The sequence below is a fragment of the Lucilia sericata genome, unplaced genomic scaffold, assembly GCF_015586225.1.
Source record: "Lucilia sericata isolate MDLA Ls3-8-SP2 unplaced genomic scaffold, ASM1558622v1 Contig000344F_arrow, whole genome shotgun sequence".
Lineage (NCBI taxonomy): Eukaryota > Metazoa > Arthropoda > Insecta > Diptera > Calliphoridae > Lucilia > Lucilia sericata.
Genome location: NW_023994364.1, coordinates 165098 through 185213, shown reverse-complemented (window position 1 = coordinate 185213; position 20116 = coordinate 165098). Strand labels below are relative to the sequence as shown.

General features: G+C 30.6%; 3 protein-coding genes across 3 annotated transcripts; all 3 read left to right on the top strand.

The window, feature by feature from the left end:
- Positions 1-10910: 10910 nt before the first annotated feature.
- LOC119603868 (endocuticle structural glycoprotein SgAbd-8) lies at positions 10911-11976 on the top strand. Its single transcript, XM_037956095.1, has 3 exons — positions 10911-10992; positions 11050-11403; positions 11656-11976. The coding sequence occupies exons 1-3, from the start codon at positions 10984-10986 to the stop codon at positions 11974-11976; spliced, it is 684 nt and encodes a 227-aa protein (XP_037812023.1). The 5' UTR covers positions 10911-10983.
- A 1633-nt stretch (positions 11977-13609) lies between these two features.
- On the top strand, positions 13610-14275 carry LOC119603870 (larval cuticle protein 65Ag1). Its single transcript, XM_037956097.1, has 3 exons — positions 13610-13740; positions 13809-13897; positions 13963-14275. The coding sequence occupies exons 1-3, from the start codon at positions 13726-13728 to the stop codon at positions 14228-14230; spliced, it is 372 nt and encodes a 123-aa protein (XP_037812025.1). The 5' UTR covers positions 13610-13725; the 3' UTR covers positions 14231-14275.
- A 3127-nt stretch (positions 14276-17402) lies between these two features.
- On the top strand, positions 17403-18722 carry LOC119603835 (integrator complex subunit 4 homolog). Its single transcript, XM_037956059.1, has 3 exons — positions 17403-17426; positions 18125-18384; positions 18453-18722. Exons 1-3 carry the CDS (start codon positions 17403-17405, stop codon positions 18628-18630), a joined length of 462 nt encoding a protein of 153 aa, XP_037811987.1. The 3' UTR covers positions 18631-18722.
- The last annotated feature ends 1394 nt before the right edge of the window (positions 18723-20116 follow it).

Below are 20116 nucleotides of genomic sequence, written 5' to 3'. Positions count from 1 at the left end.
ATTTTAACATTAAACTATTTTTAAATATTTTTCGCTTTTAATATTTTTTCTAATTTGTGTTGTTTCTCGTTTGAATTCCAACTTGAATTTGAATCTCTAATTGGAAATGTCCTGTGCTTTTATATGTCGCATCGCACATTCATCTCATTGCTGCAAAAGACCACGTGTTCAGGAGCAACGCGGCAGAACAGAGCAGAGTGTTTTTTGTGCAAAACCCTTATACGCATATCCTGATTACGATTTGTTGTAAACATTAGAAAGTGTTAAGGTTTTTGCTATTTGCGATTTACAAAACGATTTGTTACGGCTTGCAGTGTCAAAACATCTAAACTCTATGACGATGATGACAACATGTGCCAACAAGTGCTAAAATTCCCAGCGTTTGCGCGCCCTATACTGCTGGCTACCATCACTCGGTACACTACCAGCCTCCGTTAGTATTTGCTTTGCTTCACTTTTCGGCTTCGAGCAGTGGTGGTGGTGATTTTTTGTTTCAACATTATAGAAATGGTTGTAGCAAGTGCAACATCATGTTTTTGTTCCTGCTTCTGCGATTTGTTGTTTCAGCATTAACAACAGCAAGTGTACATTTTCCAACAAACCCACTAACATCATTCGTCTCACTGTCATAAGTACCTTCCCTTTGCGTATGAATTGTTGCCCGCTCAAGTCAGTTTATTTTTGGCTTTGGGTGCGTTCTTTAAAAGGTTTTTAATTGAATATAAACGATCGTGAATTGATATCCACACACAAACAATTCCTCCCTCCCCTTTACTCAAAATTGCTTGCCTCATCTTTAACCACCCCTAACCACAGTCATTACAATTGACTAATGCCTTAATTATTAGCTCTGTTATTGTGGTTTAGGGTTGGTCGTGGTTTCTATTAAACATTGATTCATCCTTTTTGCAGGAGTTTGTTGTTTTATAAAAGTTTTTTTTAAGGGGCCTTTAATGAATATCTTGTTTTGACAGTTCATTTTTGAACATTTTGGATCAAATTTTTAGTTAGTTAGTTCGTTAGTTAGTTAGTTAGTTAGTTTGTTAGTTAGTTAGTTAGTTAGTTAGTTAGTTACTTTGTTAGTTAGTTAGTTAGTTAGTTAGTTAGTTAGTTAGTTAGTCAGTTAGTTAGTTAGTTAGTTAGTTAGTTAGTTAGTTAGTTAGTTAGTTTAGTTAGTTAGTTAGTTAGTTTTAGTTAGTTAGTTCGTTCGTTCGTTAGTTCGTTCGTTAGTTAGTTTCGTTCGTTAGTTCGTTCGTTTTCGTTCGTTAGTTCGTTCGTTCGTTCGTTCGTTTCGTTCGTTCTTCGTTCGTTCGTTCGTTCGTTCGTTCGTTCGTTCGTTAGTTAGTTCGTTTCGTTTTCGTTCGTTCGTTCGTTCTTCGTCGTTCGTTCGTTCGTTCGTTCGTTCGTTCGTTCTCGTTCGTTTCGTTCTTCGTTCGTTCGTTCGTTCGTTTCGTTTCGTTCGTTCGTTCGTTCGTTCGTTCGTTCGTTCTTCGTTCGTTCTTTCGTTCGTTCGTTCGTTCGTTTCGTTCGTTCGTTCGTTCGTTCGTTCGTTCGTTCGTTCGTTCGTTCGTTCGTTCGTTCGTTCGTTCGTTCGTTCGTTCGTTCGTTCGTTCGTTCGTTCTTTCGTTGTTCGTTCGTTCGTTTTCGTTCGTTACTTCATCACTCGAATTCATCCCTGTTTCTTTTTGTTTTGTAAAACTACTTTAACTATTAAATATTCCTGCCCTTCTATTTGTGTTCACTTTTCTAACACTATTAATATGTTTAACATCAAACAACTACAAACAATAATAGCTGCCGAACACAACAAAAATAATAAAAAAGGATCAACAGGAAAACATTTAAGATTTGATGATGATGTTCTTATCTGATTTATAAAATACAAGTGGGTATATTTGTGCAAATCCCAAAAAACATGTGTTTCAGGTCACATGGCACGCGTTTGCAATTGAATTGTTTTGAAAAAGTCATTGAGGGTGATATTTCAGTTGATTTTAATTTTGTTATTGAAAGGATGAGTAGTTTGATGCTGCCGCTCCGTTGAATGTTTTTGGTGTTTGCTTGTTTTTAACCAGAACTTTTTTTGGCAACAGCAACCTGGCGAATCGGTTGGTGCTACGATTTTAAAAATCACAGCTGGTTTAGTTTGTTTTCGTTTTCTTATGAACTCAAGTACTTAATTAAATTATTAACAAAAGAAATAAGAAAAAATTTCAATATTAAAAAAAGGAGAAAATGTCGGATATAAATGGATATTTATTTTATCTAAAATTAGAAATTTTACTGAATATGGAAAAGTATAAATGTCCTTAAAATTATTGAGGTTTTAATTTGATAAAAAGCTTCTATTTAAAAATCGACTATATAAAGATCAGGTCCATATCACACACTACTGATCCAACAATAGTCAAGAATTTAGATCAGTTCATTGTCCAAACTATACATCGTTCTCTAGTCGAGACAATATATCAATCAACAGTCTGTACTACAGATCAATTTATAGTAAAGAGTCCAAATTATAGATCAATCTACAGTAGAGGACAGTTTATAGCCTAGAGCCTAGGCTTTAGATGATACTATTGTCCAGACTGTAGATTAGTTTATAGTCCAGACTATAGATTAGTCTATAATACAAATTTTAGATTAGTATATGGTCCGAACTATAGTCCATACTATAGATTAGTCTAAAGTCCAAACTCTAGAATAGTATATAGTCCAGTATCAGTATATAATCTACACTATATTATATATAGTCCATATTATAGATTATTTTCCAGTCTAGTCCAGATTATAAATTAGTCTATAGTCCAAACTATATATTAGTTTAAAGTCCGGACTGTAGATTAGTCTTTATACCACTTTATATGTCATTCTTTAATGCAGACTATATATTTTTCTTTAATACAGATTATAGACTAGTCTTAAGACTATAAATGAATTCATATTTAAGACTATAGATCAGAATGTAGTATAAACTATTTGTTAATCTACATACAGTCCAGACTATAGATCAGTTTATTATTAAGACTATAGATCATACTGAAGTCCAGGCTATAGACAATCCTAAAGTCCAAATTATTGTCCAGATTGATTTTGATTGGATTATTTTCCCCATTATTTTCAGATTAATGAATCTATCATTATAAGTTTTATAAGATCAGAAATTCTTTGTAGAAGTCGTATTTTATGTAAGGCACGCAATACAGATGTTCAAACAAGAAATTATAAAGTTCCATATAGTTGCTAATTTTATCTTAATCTGTTAATAAGTATCGTAAACTAATTAAACACTAAGCTATTAATAGGAAACTATTGAATGTCCTTGAACATGTGCAGACAATCACACGCTTAACTTTTAGCATTGAAAATATTATAACATCCATTGTAATGGCTAAACCGCACCATCATACATACATGCATACATCCATAGATTTATTCAATACAGCATATTTTAGATTGTCATCAAACCAAGTGTCACCAAGCTAATTTATCATTTAAATTTAACCATTTGAGTTCTTGGCTTATACACGCACTCATACAAGTGCAAAACTGTCGAATGTTTACTTAACAACAACTCAATTTGAGGCATTGAGGACAAGCAGCGCACCACACCATACCATGCCACATAACCATCTACCCACCCTCCGTTTACCCTCTATAACTTATTTTGATCGCTATAAGGCTCTCGCTTAATTTAATACAAATCTAATCGAATCTTATCATCATGCATTAAAAATATGCTTTATTATTTTATGAAACAAAAAATAAATTTATTTAGATTTTATTAAATATGTGGTGGACCGAATGCCTTAGAAATAAACATTGAATATGCCAGTGCGTCATCCATTATAATGCACGCTTTAATCTGCAAATGCGGGCGATATTTGTGTGCAATAAGTGCGTGTTAAATTTCAGTTTTGAAATGGACCAACAATTGTTGGTTTCTAGGCCGGTAGAAAGGAACTTTGTTTTATTTAGCAAGTGCAAATGTTTTAAACCTAAATACATTTTTGTGTTGTTGTGTTTTGTTTGATTTGGTCCTTGTTGTGATAGTAGTGGTGTGTTGTGTGATGCGGCGGTATGGTCGGAATGGTGGTTGTGTTAAATATTTGCAATAGCAGTACATACTACTTATTGGGTGGTGTGGCATGGTGGTTTGTTATAAAACTTGTCCCTGTACTCGTACTCGTATGCGAGAGTATGCATATTGAATTTATAGTTTATGCGATTATTTTTATATATTAGTTTCGGCGTCAGTTGGTCGTATTCCCATTAAGCAACATACATATAGTTAACTTTGTTTTATTCTATTATGAAATCATGTGTTTTTAATAGAATAGCAAATTTGTCAATTTGTATCTAAATAGAATGACAAAGAAACAAATTTTGGAAGAAACATTAGTCTATTAATAATATTATTGGTTTGGTTTCATTGAAACTTAATATGCAAAAAGTTTTTGTAAGCAAATAATTGATGCAATTTTGAATATTCCTTCACATTGTTCATAGTATATTTAATCGTTTCTTCTTTATCGGTATATAATAAAGATTTCGTTAACAAAAATGCACTTATCTCGTTGGTTTTTATTTCATAGTTGTCTATACCATAGTTATCCAACTAGAAATATTATATTTTATTAGGTTGCTTTCGGGAATTATTGCCTCATTCCTACAATTACAATTTGATATACCTCCTTCTTTGAGCCATAAACTTTCAAAATATTCCGCAGCTGACTTTGCTCCGTGCAGGTTTTCCCGTCAATTCAAATTTCAAAGACTTTGTTGGCAGTATCAGGTTCTATTTTAACAATCGCTCAGGCGATATTAGCCTAACAGATCTGTAACAGCACCCCACACGAAAGAGATCAATGAAATCAAATTGCACCTCTTAAGTTTGCAATATTTATCAAGGTTGTCAGATCCAGAGTGATTCATATTCATTGTCAATATTTTGATTAGAAACATATACATATGATTTAAGAGAAAACGAGCAATTGTATCACTCTATGAATAGGAAATTGTGACCGATGAGTTTAAGGAGTTAAAATTCAAAACTTAAACTCGACAAGACTTTATACAGTACCGACACTTTGCATGCAATTTTCTTTTGGAGCAAACTGGGAGAGCTGACTAGACGACTCTCTACCGCCCCTTTGTGTTTCTTACACGCCGGTGGTAATTTTTGTACATGTTTCAGCCGGTCAATGTACAAGCACTTTGCTCAAGTACTCGAACTATCTAATCTCTGAATATTGCTGCACCGTTGTTTAACTTCCAGCACCTAAAGACGTATTCGGTAGATCGAAACAAGAATCCATCAAATAAACAGAGGACTTGTTTTTACTCACAGAGAACACAGTGTGGTAAAACTGGCACGAACAGCGTAAAGCCTGAACATATCTGGACAAGGAAGAAAAATTCAATGGTATCACTTGTATAAGATACCTTTAATCCATAACCATTCAACTCAATCAAACTTCTCATTCATTTGACACACTCATTGAGAACAACATCCGACACACTCACACTATGTATACGAGTGGGTAAGTTCCATATACCCTACATCCATCCTGTATCATATACATTTAACACCAACTCATTTCCAACGCTTAGTCCAACTCCTCTGTGGGAAATCTTTTGACTTCGGCAACAGCACCGAACTTATCCCGAATTATAGACTTTACCGTGCATCACCGACTTTCTCTTTCCGCGAATTTATGTTTAAACCACAGCCACCACGTGCACTCCGAAGGGACCTTTCCAATAAACGGGACAAGACAAAGTTCGAAACTCTGCCGTGATACTAGTTTATGTGGTTCTCTAGTTCGATCCAAATCATTCCAAGGAAAGGCTGAGAATACATCACTAGTTTATAGTCCCAGCAGATTAAAGTAGCACATCCCTGGGATTACAATAACATCAAGATGGATTCTTTTATAAAGTTAAAATGGCCCCGGGGGGAGGGATGTGGGTAAACAAATAGTAAATTTAAAATGGTTCAATGTTTCCAATATCAGAATTCCATTAATCAGCATTTCTGAAGAAAACAAGCTAATTTTAAATATATACATACAATATCTACAAAGCCGATTATATATTTTTCAATTCATCTGAAAATATTAAAAAAACGTTACTTTCTAAATTCCAATTAATGATGTACATTGAATTCTTATTAAAAAACTTCAAATACAAACTGTTTAATCCAAAAATCCAGATAAATTATCTAACCATATATTCCAACCCCACTCAATATCCTTGTCCTCTACATTCCTTTCACAAATTACAACATGCAAGTAAATTGGTTAAAACAACAAAACCTGTCGTGCTACTAGCTAAAAACCAAACGAATGAAAATTTCAAATAAAAAAGGACTTTAAATTAAAAACCAAACAACCCCATCAACATTTAGAGGAACAAACATACAAAACAATTAGATTGTATGTAAGTATTTTACGAAAAAAACAAATCTGCAACACCTGCATTAGTTTCTTTTGGGCTTTTTAATACAAGCCAAATAAAGCCAATTTCAGTGTAAAGGATCAGTTTAGCCAGGCTGCACTCCTCCCTTTTGCAATTGCTAACAAATACTATACAGAGAATTCTATGGCACTAAGAAATTATAATGATAATGACAATGATGTACTTGTTGTTGTTTTTTTTTTCTATAGAAAAAGTATTAAAAACAACAATACACCATAACCACCAAATTCACCACCATTCAAAGGAAAACAAAACAGAACAACACAACGAACTTAAATTCAAACCCTAATTCCTATATATTTTTCCCTCATGTATTTATACACGCACTTTTTTGGGTGATAGATACTGTTAATGTAGAATAGATGTCACTATAGGATGAAATACAAGGAAAAATATACAGTTGTTAGAGCGAATTCCTTTACAAGGGTGCTAAAATACGAGTTAAACTTAAATGTCTATTAACTTTTTGCCTTAGCAAGGGAAATGTACTAGTATTAATGCTACAATGAAAAACACTCAGAAAAAATGTGACTCGAAATGTTTCAAAAATGTAAATAGTTGTCAAAAAGTTTCTTAAATTTGATATTTGACTAGATATTGTTTTAGTTTAGTATTGTAAAAGAATATTGTTTTCAAATTTAATTTTTTTTCAAAATGAAGGTTTTGAAGGTTAATAAGAATTTGTTTAATCAGTGTTATCAAATATCAAATCTCGCAAAAGTTAACCTTAAAATTGAAAATTTTAGATTTTGAAACTTGTTGTATACAAATCGTTACTTCTTATAAAATCTAGCTTTTAACGTATACTATTTAAAGACCCTGATATTTTTTATATAGCAGCATTGTTCTTACTCTTTGGTTTTAGTTTTTCCCTTGACAATTTTATGTTTTTATCCTTGAAATTTTAGAATTTGTTAAATTTTTTTGATTAATATTTTTCATGAGTGTAGCATTCAGTTTTTTTAATAAATCAGACAAACATACATGAACCAACACTTTTAGGCCATGACTTGTTTTCGTTATTTTTTAACCAAGAGGACTTGCTTACGACAAACGAGGGTAGTCTTGAAAGTTAATAAAAACAAATATCATTTATTATTGTCTGTTAAATGTATCATTCGGTTATGCGAAAAAATCTGATTTAATATAAGAATAAATAGACCTTAGACTAGACTATTGACTAGACTTTAGACTAGACTATAGACTAGACTGTAGACTAGACTATAGACTAGACTATAGATTAGACTATAGACTAGACTATAGACTAGACTATAGACTAGACTATAGACTAGACTATAGACTAGACTATAGACTAGACTATAGACTAGACTATAGACTAGACTATAGACTAGACTATAGACTGGACTATAGACTAGACTATAGACTAGACTATAGACTAGACTATAGACTAGACTATAGACTAGACTATAGACTAGACTATAGACTAGACTATAGACTAGACTATAGACTAGACTATAGACTACACTATAGACTAGACTATAGACTGGACTATAGACTAGACTATAGACTAGACTATAGACTAGACTATAGACTAGACTATAGACTAGACTATAGACTAGACTATAGACTAGACTATAGGCTAGACTATAGACTAGACTATAGACTAGACTATAGACTAGACTATAGACTAGACTATAGACTAGACTATAGACTAGACTATAGACTAGACTATAGACTAGACTATAGACTAGACTATAGACTAGACTATAGACTAGACTATAGACTAGACTATAGACTAGACTATAGACTAGACTATAGACTAGACTATAGACTAGACTATAGACTAGACTATAGACTAGACTATAGACTAGACTATAGACTAGACTATAGACTAGACTATAGACTAGACTATAGACTAGACTATAGACTATAGACTAGACTATAGACTAGACTATAGACTAGACTATAGACTAGACTATAGACTAGACTATAGACTAGACTATAGACTAGACTATAGACTAGACTATAGACTAGACTATAGACTAGACTATAGACTAGACTATAGACTAGACTAGACTAGACTATAGACTAGACTATAGACTAGACTATAGACTAGACTATAGACTAGACTATAGACTAGACTATAGACTAGACTATAGACTAGACTATAGACTAGACTATAGACTAGACTATAGACTAGACTATAGACTAGACTATAGACTAGACTATAGACTAGACTATAGACTAGACTATAGACTAGACTATAGACTAGACTATAGACTAGACTATAGACTAGACTATAGACTAGACTATAGACTAGACTATAGACTAGACTATAGACTAGACTATAGACTAGACTATAGACTAGACTATAGACTAGACTATAGACTAGACTATAGACTAGGACTATAGACTAGACTATAGACTAGACTATAGACTAGACTATAGACTAGACTATAGACTAGACTATAGACTAGACTATAGACTAGACTATAGACTAGACTATAGACTAGACTATAGACTAGACTATAGACTAGACTATAGACTAGACTATAGACTAGACTATAGACTAGACTATAGACTAGACTATAGACTAGACTATAGACTAGACTATAGACTAGACTATAGACTAGACTATAGACTAGACTATAGACTAGACTATAGACTAGACTATAGACTAGACTATAGACTAGACTATAGACTAGACTATAGGCTAGACTATAGACTAGACTATAGACTAGACTATAGACTAGACTAGACTAGACTATAGACTAGACTATAGACTAGACTATAGACTAGACTATAGACTAGACTATAGACTAGACTATAGACTAGACTATAGACTAGACTATAGACTAGACTATAGACTAGACTATAGACTAGACTATAGACTAGACTATAGACAGACTAGACTATAGACTAGACTATAGACTAGACTATAGACTAGACTATAGACTAGACTATAGACTAGACTATAGACTAGACTATAGACTAGACTATAGACTAGACTATAGACTAGACTATAGACTAGACTATAGACTAGACTATAGACTAGACTATAGACTAGACTATAGACTAGACTATAGACTAGACTATAGACTAGACTATAGACTAGACTATAGACTAGACTATAGACTAGACTATAGACTAGACTATAGACTAGACTATAGACTAGACTATAGACTAGACTATAGACTAGACTATAGACTAGACTATAGACTAGACTATAGACTAGACTATAGACTAGACTATAGACTAGACTATAGACTAGACTATAGACTAGACTATAGACTAGACTATAGACTAGACTATAGACTAGACTATAGACTAGACTATAGACTAGACTATAGACTAGACTATAGACTAGACTATAGACTAGACTATAGACTAGACTATAGACTAGACTATAGACTAGACTATAGACTAGACTATAGACTAGACTATAGACTAGACTATGGACTAGACTATAGACTAGACTATAGACTAGACTATAGACTAGACTATAGACTAGACTATAGACTAGACTACAGTCTATTTCATCCAGCACCACTCAACCAGCACACTTCTCATTCTTTTGACACACTCATATATGAGCAATAGTGATAAATTTCATTAAAAATTCAAATTTTTATTGAAAATTTAATTTTCTCAAAAAACCTAGTTCGTCGCAAAATTTTCATTTTTTTTTAATTAAAAATTGATTTTTTACCCGAAATTTAAATTTTCACTTAAAATCCAAATTTTCACTAAAAATTAAAAGTTTTTGTAATAATTAGAATTTTGACCAAAAACCGAATTTGCGAATGAGATTAATAAAAAATAAGTTTTTCTTTGCTTACATACAAAAAAATCGAGATAACAATATGTTAGAATAAACAGCAAACTTTTCCGGTTGCCCCCGTATATATTAACTAGATATTGCCTAAATCCAATAGGGTGGTTGATTTTGTATACGCACTGCTTGCTTACAGTCATCATCATGTTAATTCAGTGAAGTGAGCCTGCACTAATAACAACATTAGAAACTTGTCTTACGAGCACAAAGTGTATGAATACAACTAGTGTTTGATGTTGCGCGCTTAGTTAAATCCAACAGCTGACGATTTCTCAGGCGATTCTTTAAGCTTCTTGTACTGACGAAAAATAAAAACATCCAAATTACACACAAACACATATAGTTGCACAAAAAAAAATTAAACAATCGAAAAAAAAAAACACAAAAATAAATTTTGTATTTTAGTAAATTTAATGTATATGTAACAAATTTTGTTGCTGTTTCAGTTACAAAATTTAAAATGTATGAAGAATTAAAACAAATTTATAAAACTTCTTCATTGATTTTGAACCAAACAAGACGTGAGGTCAATTTCTGTTACTCAAAGATGGCAGTTGCAGTTAACTGCAATTGTTCAAAATGTTCTGCTTTTATTTATAAAAAGGAATTCATTTGTGGCAGTTAAAGCAGTTCATCAGTTTAGTTAGACTTTGAAAGAAGTTTTAAAAGTTTATAGTAAAGTTTATTTAGTTGGAAATGAAAATAGAATGAAATTGGTAAAATTGAGTTTGTTTGTGCTATTAGTTGTCTAAACGTTTGGTTTTTTATTGCAGATTTATTTAATTGTTTTGTATATAACATGGATTGAAGCCAAACCAGCTGGTTATCCTAGAGGAGGACCACCTGCACCACCGCCTAGACCTCCACCACCACCACCACCGAGACCACCGCCACCCAGACCTCCTCCAAGACCTGCTCCCAAACCGAATTATTTGCCGCCAGGTGGGGGAGGTGGAGGTCCTCCACCTAACACTTATTTACCACCTGGTGGTGGTGGAGGTCCACCTCCATCCAACTCGTATCTACCGCCTGGTGGTGGAGCTGGAGGAGGCGGCGGCGGAGGTGGTGGTCCCGTTATACCTATTATTAAAATGGAATCGAAAATTAGTGTAGACGGATCGTATATGGTAAGTGATAAAAAATTTCGGTCTTATAATAGAACAGAAATAGTTTTGATATATAATAAAGAACTAGATATATTTCAAACCTAAACCCAAGTATTCAAAAATTGTAAAAATATGAGATTAAAAGTGAAAAAGTTGAAACATTCTCAAAAAGTAAAGCATTGTCCAGGTTTAGCCTATATATCGAGTTCTTTAAGGTATCGTCCTGTAAATTATAATATATATCGATTTATTTGAATTTTTTTTTTCAAATAGTACGAATACGAAACTGGCAATGGCATCAATGTAGATGAAAGTGGTTACTTAAAGAATGCCGGTGGTGGTGAAGATGAAGCACAAGTAGCTGAAGGCTCCTTTTCCTTTACCAGTCCCGAAGGTGATACATTCGTAGTGACCTATATAGCCGATGAAAATGGTTTTCAACCGTCGGGTGATCATTTACCCACACCCCCACCTATACCCGTAGAAATACAAGAAGCCTTAGATAAAATAGCAGCTGGAGGTGGTCATCCGGATGATGGTGGGGGTGGCGGTGGTAATGGTGGTGGAGGTGGCAATGGAGGTTATGTTTATTAAATAGTGACTCCTTATTAATGCTTCCACATAAAGAGAAAGACAGAAACCAATGGCCCATAAAAAAAAGAATTTGTTCTAGATATTTAAGTTTAATTTAGTGAAGAATGCTCGACTTTTATTTAAATTGAAAACAAATAAATTATGATTTAAAACTTGATAAATCTATGAACCAGTTGTTTATTGTTTTGTATTAAAATTAGAACAGAAATTCTATGTTGAAAGTTTTATTATAAGAGAAAATAACAATAAACATAATAGGTAGTAGTTATTATGGTTATAAAAAAGCACATTGTTCAAATATTTGATGAAATCATGACAGCACAAAAGCTCATTTATTTAAGAAATCTTTTTTTTGCTTTCGTTTTGATAAAGATTTTGATGTAGATAAAGCTTTTTTATTGAAAAAGTATTTTTGGTAAGAAAAGCTTTTTTATGTGAAGAAAGCATTTTTGCTCTGTTTTGTGTGGGTAAATGATCACCGTGGGTAAATGATCTCTTTTTTGAACAAAACATTCTCGTAGAAAAAAGGTTAAAATTGACTTTTAGGCGTGAAAAGCTCTTTCTGGTGACAAAAGCTTTTCGTTTAAATACGTAAGCTTTTTTTGTGAAGAAAGTAAGTATAGAAAATGCTCCTTTTATTGAAAAATCTATTCACGGAAAACCCTTTTAGTAGAATAAAGCTTTAACGCTGTTTTTAGCTGGTGAAAGCTCTCTTTCGGGACAAAAGTTTTTAAAATGCGTTCTTATGGAAAAAGCTGTTTTTTGAAAAATCTTTATACACAAAAAAATATAAGTCTAGAAGGAAAAGCTTTTTTTAAAGGTTTTTTAAATAAAGTATAGAAAAAGCTCTTTTTACATATATCGTGAAAAAAAAATAAAGTATAGAAAAAGCTCTTTTTACATATATCGTGAAAAGAAAAATTGCTTAAAAAAGCTGCTTTGTTATTGAAGAAGTTTTTGTGTGAAAAATACAAATCTTTTTTTTTTAGTAAAAAGCCTTTTCGTTAAAAATAAAATCTTATTAATTAAAAAGCTTTTTTTGTGGAAAGGCTCTTTTATGGAACAAGTAGCTTTATAAAAGTTAAAACGTTTTTGTAAGAAAGACTATTTGTTGTTAAAATATTTTAGTAAAAAAGCACCATTTTTAGTAAAAAAAGTTAAAAGCTTTTTTGTTAAAAATATCGCTTTCTTCTTGGTCAAAGAGACTTTTAGGTGGAAAAGGCTTTTTAATGAAAGATATTTAAAAAAATTCCAACATTTAAGTTGTGTTTTTATGCTATGATTTAAACCATTCAATTAAAAGAAAACACTCTATACTAAAAAGCTCAGCTCTATTCTAATATTAAAATATAAACAATAACTTTTTGTATTTAATATGATTAACAGTTTCTCTTTAAATAAATTATAAATTCATTAAAAACTTGGTTATTTAAATAAACAAACTCTTTGGGTTTGTCTTCTTAAACAAATATTCTAAGAAACCAAAGAATTTGTCATACAAAAAAAAATTATGACGTCATTATTTTTAAAATATCTTCTACAACAGAATTGCTATTTTTTGCGATGAAACAAAAACAAGCCCAACATATTTTATAAAGATAAAAATAGAATCAACTTATGTACCTTCTAGTTGGGAGTATTGGAATCAGTAGTATTTTGAAAACGTTACAGTAAATACGCATATTTCTCGAAAAGCGGGGTGTTGAAATTTAAATTTACAATTAATAATTAAAGGAATTATTAAACAAAATGAAAGTTTTAATAGTGCGTAATAGAATTTAACAACTAAAAATAATACGTTCATTATTAATTAAACAAATTAATATTTGCAGTTTTTGATAAGTTTGGCACTAATGCAGCTTTATGAGGTTCACATGGCGGCAATTGAAACAGAGGATGGTGAAACTTCTTTGCACTTTGAGTGGGTTTAAACATAAAATTAATTAAAATTTTTCAAATATTTTACACATTCTTTAAATTTTCCAGTTTTAAAACCGAAAATGGTCAACAGCGTGTAGAAGATGTTAAATATGATAATAAAAAGCTTAGCTCAAAGTCTTCAGAAGATGTTGATAATGGCAAGCTAAGACCAGATGAAGTTACCATGAAACCGGTAGAATTCCGTGGTGGTTATAGTTTTATATCGGCTGATGGTTATGAATATACTGTAAAATATAAGGCCAATAAAAATGGTTTCCAACCTTATGTTACGGCTCATAAATTGAAAAATCCTCCAGCAGCCGCCACTTTATAAAAATCTATATATTTTTTTATTCATTATTCATATTAGTTTTTAAGGTTTTTAATTCTTGTATTTAGTTGTAAAAAGACGAAAAAACCAAAATTGTGATAAATATTAAAAAGAAAATGAAATATAAACATAAAAATGTTACAAATACCATGACATTTAATGTTTCGTATACAAACATACAAAGGTTCTTAATTAATTTTAAAGTTTTATTAATTATCAAAATTTTGTGTTCTTTTTGTTTTAGACTATTTAAAAATTATGAAATATAGCTGGTTTTTATGTCATTCTAGAACTTGCTGTCATTAGTTAAGCTAAGTTTTTGTTCTTAATTAGCAGCTTAAAAACATTGAAGTAAAAGGTTGTTTAAATAGAAGCCACACCGAGAGAATTGAGAAAAGATTTTTAAATGTTTTTATATGGAAGAATAATATTTTATGAAAAAAGCTTTTTGTGGCAGAAACACACAAAATTTTTACAGAACTTTCTTGATGAAAGTTTTATACACTGAAAATTTCTGTAAACCATTTTTCTGCTGATAAAAGGTTTTCTGAAAAGAGCTTTATGGGATCATAGCTTATAAAGAGTATTTTTCAAAATAGCTTTAAGCTAGGATATGTTATCTAGGATCACTTTTGTTGAAATGCTTTCTGGTAAATAAAAAAAGCACTTGCTTGCCAAAAAAGCTTTTCATTAAATTAATGAAATAAACTTTTCTTAATTTTTAAAATAATTTCTAGATCAGTAGGAATTTTCAAAAAGGTGTTTCATCCTAAATGCTATTTGTTGAAAAACTTCATGTTAAAAAAAGCTTTGTAAAAAATTATTGTATTACTTTTTGTTTTAATTGAGTTTTTTCTCACAAAAGCTTCGCAAATAAGCATTTTGGTAATTTGTTGCAAAAAGCTTTAAAACAATCTGTTCTCAAAAAACTGAATATCATGAGGATTCTTAAATATATAATTTAAGCTTTATTTGAAGCTGATTTCATACATTTTAGTTTGTAAGCTTTTCCATATACTTATGTTCGTAAATTGAAAGTTTAGTTTGTAATACTGAAAGCTTGAAAGCTTGTCATTGAACACACTTATTGAAAAACTCTTATTAGAGAAAAACTGTTTGAAAAAAGCTCCTTTTGGAGCTTGTTTGTTGTTTTCATTGTAAGTTTAGTTCGTAATTCTAAAAGCTTGTTAACTCTTATTTTGTTGTTGTTTTGCTGCCTTTATTTAAAGATTTATATCCTTATAAATGTTAGTAGAGGAATTTACGCGTACATTAAAGTTATTAATGCAGAATTCCATCGTGTCATTAGTGTTTATAAGTTAATTTTGATCTTCAAGTAATTTTCTGAAGGTCAGTTTATATGGGGCCTAGGGTCAAATGAGGCCCGGTCATTATAAAAATCGGCAGTATAATTTAGACTTATGTATATAAAACTAAGTTTTGCCGACTTTTGTTTACAAACTAAAACCTTTAACATAATTATGAGCTCAAAAGCCCTATTCGGGGGTCACGGGGGTTAGGCGAAATAATGGACTGATATTAATCATTTTCAGTAGACTTCGTCCTTGGTCTAAAAGAAGAGTATGTGCCAAATTTCAATAAATTATCTTGAAACAAACTTTACTTGAACAGAGAGACTGACGGACGGACGGACAGCCAGACATAGCTAAATCTTCTTTGGGTGTTACAAACATCAGCATAAACGCCACCATACACCACTATAGTGGTATAGGGTATAAACATTTCAATTTCTTAAAAGTAACGGTTATAATTATTGTAAAAGTCTAAAAGTATGCTTCATAATTGTTCAAATATTTATAAACTAAATATTTAATTTCTTTTATTTTAACTTATTTATATTCTACACCATTTCCTATAGTATTTCAGAAATTTGCAATTTATTTCAGAAATTTATAATTGTAATTCAGAAGTTCCTAATTACATATTAGAGATTTGTTTTTGAAAAACTTTTAGAAAATCTGAAATAGAAGAAAAATAATATAAGTGCAAATGGAAATGGTGTGCTGCTAGTTGTATTGTCTCTATTAGAGATGGAAAATGTTGTTTATATAATTTATTCTTTAAACTTTTTTGATGTTGAAAAGAACTTCTTCAAAGTTATAAAACAAATATTTGAAATTGAGAAAATTTATTGAAGTTTACTTAAGCTATCACTTCAATACCTTAAATTTTACTGTCCTTAAGAGTATAACATTTTCCAAACTTTTTCTCTTATAAATCGTGATAACATCATTTGTAGAGACTTGTTTTTGGCCATTAAATGCAAAAATACTGTATTACTATGTTATAACATTTCCTTGTAGAGTTACTTAATACTCCTCATGCAACAAACTTTTTTTTTAATAATTGTTTGATGCTAACGGCAAGTGTCAGGTCAAAGCTGAGGTAATACACACTTAGTGGGCACACTATAGCAAAAAGTTAAAGCAAAAGAAACCACAAGAACTTGAAAACTCAATAGAATGGTGTGCTTCAAAATATAATGGTTTTAGAAAAGATTAAATAAAATATCGCTAAAAAGCTCTCTTGCTGCCACACTTACCTAAGCTTACAGATAAAGAGCTAAATTTTCATTCTCTTTCAATGTCTGCTTTAAAGCAGTGATTAACAAACAGCTTTTTAAAAAAGCTGTCTTGCTCTCATGCTTCTTTATTATTAAATAATCAGTAAGAGAGCATATTTCGCTCTCTGTTGATGTCTGATTTCAAATATATATAATGGAGAGTATTAACATTACTGAGAGAAGTGACAGGTGTTATAGAGAGTAATATTAATAAGCACTCATAAATCCTCACTTTAAATGAGCAAGAGAGAGAGAGAGAGAGAAAGAAGAGATAACAATAGGTTATTCCCTTCATTATGCAAAAATCCGTTTTTAATAGCTTTTATGTTTAATTGAAAAAAAATTCCATTCAAATGTGGCATCATTTAATAAAATTAACAACATAATTTAAATAAACTATTGATTAATTACTATGCATAGCGCAAGATTACAATGGAAATAAACAATAGACTGTCAACACTAACCGGCTTTTGAAATGAAACAAATTTTATTTAAATCTAGTTTGAACTTTTCCAAAAAAATAAAAGTAATTTGTATTGCACACCAGTCTGTTTGTGAATGAAAGAAACTATCATAGGAAATACAGGTAGTATGCTTGATTTAATCACCCTAATAGTGAGAAATGCTTAAAATGGCTCAAAGTTAATTTAAAATTTAAATATTTTACAAAAGCTTTTAGATGCATTTTGAGGCCCTTAACCAAGTTCATTACTTAATATGTTGTTATTCAAATTTCAATCATATATAAATTGATTTTTAAAACTAATTTTGTGTTTATGTTGCATATGATTTGATGAATATAATTGCCGACAGCTTTAACTTCTATAAAATAGTGGCCAAAATAAAAGAAACGCATTGTTAAGTAGTCACGATGAAGAGTGGTCAAAAACAAAATATATGTATTTGTTCAGCATGTTGATTTGTTTAAAATGCAAAAAAGAAAAAAAAAAACTAAAAATATAAGATAAAACAAAACACATGTTAAATAAACTTTAAGGTTTTCATGAATCAAATAAAATTCATTGGAAACAGTATTAAACAAACTTGCGCTGCAGACATATTGGATTTTTTATAAAATAAACAACAAAAATCAATAAAACTAATAAAATTATTAAACATTAAAATAAAAACAATTTGTTATAAATAAACAAAAAAGTTGCTAAAAAGAACAGCTGTTACTAAAAGTTTTAAGTTATAAAAAAGAAAGCTAATAAAAACAAAATGCATTACTTTGCAAATATAGTAAGTTAAAGAATTTTATATACATATTTTTTGTCAATAAATTTAAAACAACAATTTTATATTTAAAATAGATTTTAATATTAGCCCTATACCACACCTGTTATGGCCTGTATCCCACTTATAATTATGTACAACAACAACAACAGTTATTACAACATGATTTACTACAACAGCAGCAACAGCTATTGCAACAACAGCAACAATTGCTACAACAAAAACAACAACAAGGTCAAGGTCAACCAAATAGAGTTACAAATTTAAATATTGTTTTACCCAAAACAATAGTAGAAGATTTTGAATATATACCCACCATACAGGGTTACAGATATAGGTAAGTTTGTCCCATTAAAAAAATAAACTTCCTCTTAATTTATTACTTAATTTACCTTTATAAAATAGCTACCAACTGCCAGATGGTTCGAGACGTGAGGAAAATGCTTTCATAACTGGTCTACGCATGGATGACTATTCTCGTTTGGATAGTAGAACTACCGATTTTACTGCAGTTGGTGTTGGTGGCAGACCAAAAAAGAATCGTAAATTATCACCAGGTTCTTTGAAATCGCTGTCTGGTTAAAAAGTATATTTTTCTTTAGATATTGTTAGCATAAGTTATTTTTATATAAATATGAATTTATTATCATAGTATTTTTCTTAGCAACTTTGTTGCATTTTTATTATTAAGTATTTCTTTTTGTTGATTGTTTTGTTACTCAATGTTTTCTTTGTCTTTTATTAAATATTTAAGGTGTCATTTGTTGTTTATTTACAAATTTAATATAAACATATATTTTCATATGCATATGTATGTAAAACATAAATACATTAAAAGCTAATAAATTATTTTCAACACAATATTTGCTAATCGTCTAATAATCATGACATTTTTAGGTAGCCAAAACAAAAGACTTAAGAAACGAACATGTTGTTTAAGTTAATGTAATCAAGACTTGTAGCTAAATTATTATATTTTGCTGCATATTTTGGGTGTACACATACTAAACATATGATGGTTAGTTAGTTAGTTAGTTCGTTAGTTAGTTAGTTATTTATTTAGTTAGTTAGTTAGTTAGTTAGTTAGTTAGTTAGTAGTTAGTTAGTTAGTTAGTTAGTAGTTAGTTAGTTAGTTCGTAGTTAGTTAGTTAGTTAGTTAGTTAGTTAGTTAGTAGTAGTTAGTTAGTTAGTTAGTTAGTTAGTTAGTTAGTTAGTTAGTTAGTTAGTAGTAGTTAGTTAGTTAGTTAGTTAGTTAGTTAGTTAGTTAGTTAGTTAGTTAGTTAGTTAGTTAGTTAGTTAGTTAGTTAGTTAGTTAGTTAGTTAGTTAGTTAGTTAGTTAGTTAGTTAGTTAGTTAGTTAGTTAGTTAGTTAGTAGTTAGTTAGTTAGTTAGTTAGTTAGTTAGTTAGTTAGTTAGTTAGTAGTTAGTTAGTTAGTTAGTTAGTTAGTTAGTAGTTAGTAGTTAGTTAGTTAGTTAGTTAGTTAGTTAGTTAGTTAGTAGTTAGTTAGTTAGTTAGTTAGTTAGTTAGTAGTTAGTTAGTTAGTTAGTTAGTTAGTTAGTTAGTTAGTTAGTTAGTTAGTTAGTTAGTTAGTTAGTTAGTTAGTTAGTTAGTAGTTAGTTAGTAGTTAGTTAGTTAGTTAGTTAGTTAGTTAGTTAGTTAGTTAGTTAGTTAGTTAGTTAGTTAGTTAGTTAGTTAGTTAGTTAGTTAGTTAGTTAGTTAGTTAGTTAGTTAGTTAGTTAGTTAGTTAGTTAGTTAGTTAGTTAGTTAGTTAGTTAGTTAGTTAGTTAGTTAGTTAGTTAGTTAGTTAGTAGTTAGTTAGTTAGTTAGTTCGTTAGTTTGTTTGTTTGTTTGTTAGTTAGTTAGTACTCTCTATGTATTCTGTTTGACCTTTCCTGACAAAAGCGGATATTTCACATCAATGGCATTGAGAATGAAATAATAGTTCTACGTACATTGAGACCCCCTTTCTAAAAACTGGCATACATCATGAACGGATCGTGAACGCACCACACTAAACCTAAAATATTTTGAGAGTCAGTCTAATTTACGCATGCATGCACTTCACAATT

Coding starts and splice junctions, on each gene's coding strand:
- LOC119603868 (XM_037956095.1), top strand. Junction 11,404..11,655: donor GTGTAGACGGATCGTATATG/GTAAGTGATAAA, acceptor TTTTTCAAATAG/TACGAATACGAAACTGGCAA.
- LOC119603835 (XM_037956059.1), top strand. CDS start 17,403: ATGCTTGATTTAATCACCCTAATA. Junction 17,427..18,124: donor TTGATTTAATCACCCTAATA/GTGAGAAATGCT, acceptor TATTTAAAATAG/ATTTTAATATTAGCCCTATA. Junction 18,385..18,452: donor ATACAGGGTTACAGATATAG/GTAAGTTTGTCC, acceptor TTTATAAAATAG/CTACCAACTGCCAGATGGTT.
- LOC119603870 (XM_037956097.1), top strand. Junction 13,898..13,962: donor GAAACTTCTTTGCACTTTGA/GTGGGTTTAAAC, acceptor TAAATTTTCCAG/TTTTAAAACCGAAAATGGTC.